The 4,888-nt window shown below is 26.6% G+C and overlaps 1 protein-coding gene across 2 annotated transcripts; it reads left to right on the forward strand.

The window, feature by feature from the left end:
- Nucleotides 1-850: 850 nt before the first annotated feature.
- LOC112782313 (protein FEZ) lies at nt 851-4,007 on the forward strand. 2 transcript variants are annotated; one of them, XM_072229554.1, is made up of 5 exons: nt 851-981; nt 1,076-1,179; nt 1,552-1,757; nt 2,262-2,560; nt 3,207-4,007. In XM_072229554.1, exons 3-5 carry the CDS (start codon nt 1,571-1,573, stop codon nt 3,741-3,743), a joined length of 1,023 nt encoding a protein of 340 aa, XP_072085655.1. In that variant the 5' UTR covers nt 851-981; nt 1,076-1,179; nt 1,552-1,570; the 3' UTR covers nt 3,744-4,007. The 2 variants fall into 2 exon arrangements, with proteins under 2 accessions (XP_072085655.1, XP_029152283.1); XM_029296450.2 differs by having other exon boundaries at nt 954-1,222.
- Nucleotides 4,008-4,888: the final 881 nt, after the last annotated feature.

Raw genomic sequence — 4,888 nt, forward strand, 5'->3', positions numbered from 1 at the left:
ACATTGAGATGATTTTGTAATGTTAAGGACTTAAATAGAATGATTTAAATGTTAAGGACAACTTTGAGACTTACCAAACGTTGGAGACAAAAATAATACTTTATTCTTTTTTTAATTTACAAAATTACAAATCCAATTCAATCCAAATCCCTTAAAATTAGATTGGATTTAAAAAAAAAAAACATCTAATCTAAGCCGCACTGCAAGTAAAATTAGTGTTTAGATCAGATAAGTTTTTTATTCAAAATCGATCCAAACAGCACTACGAACACCCTACTACTTATCCAATTATCCCTTTTATTTGGAGTTTCTTTTTTTAATTTTTATTTTTAACACTGAGTTATATAATTATATTTTAAAGATACCTATCTAGACAACTCATGACGTGTCACTTGTTCTTATTCCTCACAAAGCATGGGGAATAGATAGGAGGTGTGAAAATAATGGGATTGAAATGGGAATTTTGGATACACATGAATTGTTGTTATAAGGAAAAAAAAAATGATAATTTTTTCCAAAATCGGCCATAGAAGAATTAGGTATATAGAAAACAATCAATCATACTGAATATAACATTAGATATTAAGATTATTATATTAAGAACTAGGTCCAGCCAACAACTTACAAAGAACAATTTTAAAATAAAAATAGAATTGCCTTATTTTATTAGTAGAGAAAATGAAATAATTGTTACTACATTCAAAGAAGCTTGCTTTGTCATTTTCCCCTTGTCTTTGTATGTTGAAATTGAAAGGGAGAAGTTTATGAGCATCAGCAAGTGTGAAAAATGGAATAATCTCCTTTTCTTTTCTTTTTTCAAAAAAATAATAAATTTGAAGAAAAAAAAGGAAAACAAACAAAACAGTATTGAAAGCTATTGATTCTATAGTCTCTTATGTGATCCTTATTTTGGTCTTTCCCAAAATCATTATATATTAATACTGGTCTCAAATGGTGGAATTGAGACACATCCATTAAAGGGTATGTTTTTATTTTATTTTATTTTATTTTCACTTGTCCTTCATTTAAGTGACATAATTCCTATTCACTAAGGAATTTTTGTAATCTCAATTAGAGAAATATAAATATATCCTTAATGAAAGGGAGGCAGAAGCTTAGGAAGCATATATAAACATTCTTGGGAGGCACATAAATTTCCTTGGACTAAACAAATTTATTGTAAGTGCAACAACTTGAAACTTCTCAACATCTTTTTTTTGAGGTATACTGTTTCATCAATTTATTCTATCTTTTTGTAGTATTATTAGAGAAAACAAACATCACATTGATAATTGGTTTTGTTTGGTTTTTCCAAAAATTGTTGCAAACCACAGTTTTTAATATTCATCTATAGAAAGATGGTAGTAATCTAGCAATTAAATCTTACATAGTTTAATTATATATATACTTAATATGCTTTTCTTCTCATTATTCTACAAATTTATCAAGAAGTCTTCTCTTATATATCTTCGGATTTGATTGTGAGAGATACAAGAGTTTTTTTTGAAACCGACGCTAAAAAACTGTCGCTATCTGTCGAATTTGGTATAGTGAGAAGTTGAAATTGGAGATGGGGGAAAGAAATATTGAGATGGAGAATAAGATTGAAGATGAGATGATGCCAGGTTTCAGATTTCACCCAACAGATGAAGAGATTGTTGGTTTTTATCTAAAAAGAAAAATTCAGCAAAAATCTCTCCCTATTGAATTGATCAAGCAAGTTGATATCTATAAGTATGAGCCATGGGACCTTCCAAGTAAGAACTAATATCTTTTCTTGTTGAGTTTTTTTGTTAATCTCTTTTATCTGTTATTATTGTCACCACTTCTTGGCACATCTTTTTTCACATATATTCATTTAATCAAGGATGTAAAGAATAAAAGATAAAAAAAAAATTACAAATAGACTATTAAAATACAAACATAAAATTATTCCTCTAATATCTATATGTTCCTTAATAAAAATCAAACCCATTTTTATACTTGCTTCCTAATAATCAATAATGAGTTCTCAAAAATCAAAACTGCACCATCTTTTTCTAAAGATGAAAAAATAGTTAATCTATTTTCTGTTTGTGATATTTTCTTTTTGAGTTATGCTGAAATTCTCAAACAAGTTTTTTTTTTCCCTCTTACATTCTCTTCAAAATAAATATAAATTTTAAAAAAATTAATATCTCTAAACATAATTGAATAAAAAAATTCCTTGATTCTTTTCAAATTTTATTTAATTTATTTAAATATTTTTTTATTAAAAAAAGAGGTGGCAAGTAATGGAGAGAAAGAATGGTATTTCTACTGTCCAAGAGACAGGAAATACAGAAACAGTGCAAGGCCCAACAGAGTGACAAGATGTGGGTTTTGGAAGGCCACTGGAACGGACAGGCCCATTTACTCATCTGAGGCCCAATCCATTATTGGTTTGAAGAAATCACTTGTTTTCTACAGAGGCAGAGCTGCTAAGGGTTTCAAAACTGATTGGATGATGCATGAGTTTAGGCTCCCTTCTCTTTCTTCTGATTCAGCCAAGAAATGCTCTGACAAAACTACCCCTGCTTCTGTAAGTTTATTTTTTTATTTATTTATTTCCAAGGGTTTTATATAGGATATAATAATTTGGTCTGTTAGCTTTTATATATTTGATTAATTTGGTTTTGAATTTTAAAAATATTTGTTTTGGTTTTTGAACTTTTACCTACAAATTAATATCTCCTACATATTTTATTTTGACACTGTTAAAAAGATATTATTACGCATCGTTAAATAGTACGTAATATAAAATATATTTTTTTAATATTTATATTTTATTTTAATTTTATCTTTAATGTATAGTTTTTATTTTACTTCTTAATATTTCAATATATTTTAATTATACTTCTATGTATAGATAACACATGATGTTATAGCTCAAATGACATAGTCTCCCCATATTCAATTAAAAGGTTGTGGGTTCGAGTCTCCTATCTTTGGTTAAAAAAAAAAAAGTATCTTTATAAGCCATATTAATTTTTAAATGTATAATTAAAATATATTTAAAATAATAAAAATAAAATTAAAATAAGTTAAATATATATTAAAAAAATTTTAAAAATAAAAAGTATATTTTGCCCTTAATCTAAGAATGAGAAATTGTTAAAAGTATATTTATACAATGGAAGTGAATTACAGAAAATTAATTAATGAAATTTGGTTGGTTGGAATTTCAGGATTCATGGGCAATATGTAGGATATTCAAGAAAACAAACACAATGTCCATGGCACAAAAAGCCTCATTATCTCATCATCCTTATAATTGGAATCATCATAATCAATTATTTGATGATATACTCACACATCAACAACACCAACACCCTATTATTCCAAACTCCAACAACAACTTCATCTTCTACAATTCCAATTCTACCCTTGAACCCACAAAAGAAATTGATGCTACTACTACTAGTAGCTCCATTGTTATTTCTTCCAACATAGGCCTTCATGAAGATCCAAATCATCATCATTACAATAATAATAGTAGTGGGTTCTCATCTTCTTCAATTATGATGATGCAACCAAACATCATGGCAACCTCAGATGATGATGATTCAGGTGTAATTACAACAATTGCTGGCTTCCCATTCAATTTGCCTCCAAATGATGATGATGCTGCTTGGAATAATAATATTAAGCCTAATACTACTCTGCCATGGGACTACTTATCAGACATGTCCACTACCTATTCCACTAATAAATCTTACACTTAAAAAAAAATTATATACCATAGTTAATTAAAACCAAAATTTGGATTTTATTTTGGTTTTGATAAGCACATTTACCATTAAAATCAGTACCATTGTTAGGCTCTGATTTTACTAGTAAATGTACATGTATGTGTTATATATGTGTATATGTAGTTTCTTTTTGTTCGTATAATTAATTGGTTGCTTATTAGTTGTATATATATCTCAGATACTTGATTTGTGTACACATAGTTTGCTTGTATATATAGTTTTTTCATAATTTTCTCACATAGTTTTAAAGTTTAACTTGACCTCCATTTTTACTCTTTCTTATTCCTATCAATCTTCTTTTTTTTTTTTTTAAAAAAAAAAGAAAGAATAATGTAACCTTTCTGTTCGTAGATATATTATTTAACACTACTCTATTCTTAAATAGGTGTTTGTTTTTTTTTTTTTTAACTTTTTCACGTGAAATATATAATAAAATATGATTGATGATATTAGTTTTTTTTATTTCTCAGCAATTGACAAGCTCAATAAACCAAAGGAACATGTCTTGAATATTAGCCTGGTTAATTTTATATGAATTTAAAGTTATTATCAAATTAATTTTTTGAGATGAAAATTGTAAAAAAATAAATAAATTCAATTTAGATGTATGGTGATCAAATTGTGACTACTACAACCAGTAGAAAACCGAAGAAAGATTATTGATTATAGTTGTTCAAAGTTTGATCAAACAACTTAAGCAGATTCAAATTGTATGGTGGTACAAAGAGAAAAATTTAATTTGAAAAATCTAATTTAATAATTTGAAAAATTAGATTTCGGAGTCAAATACTGTAAAATAAATAAAAGGCAAAGGTGGGAGACATATTTTAGAGGTGTGGAAGATATTTTCTAATGGGTAATGCTTTCCAAACTAACTATTTTTTTTTTTTGATAAAATGATATGAAAAAAACGAAAAAACTATCTCTTATTTCACAATTTGCAACTTACTTAATTCTCTTTTTTATCTTTCTTAAAGAAAAAAAATTACATATTTTTAACATAACATATATCTCTTGCATTTTGCATTAAAAGTGATTGTTATTGTTTTAAGAATTAAATTGGAATTAAAATTAAATTATTTATACAATTTTATTAAATCCAACCCAATTAACAACTC

This window comes from Arachis hypogaea, chromosome 20, assembly GCF_003086295.3.
Source record: "Arachis hypogaea cultivar Tifrunner chromosome 20, arahy.Tifrunner.gnm2.J5K5, whole genome shotgun sequence".
In the NCBI taxonomy this organism is placed as follows: Eukaryota; Viridiplantae; Streptophyta; class Magnoliopsida; order Fabales; family Fabaceae; genus Arachis; species Arachis hypogaea.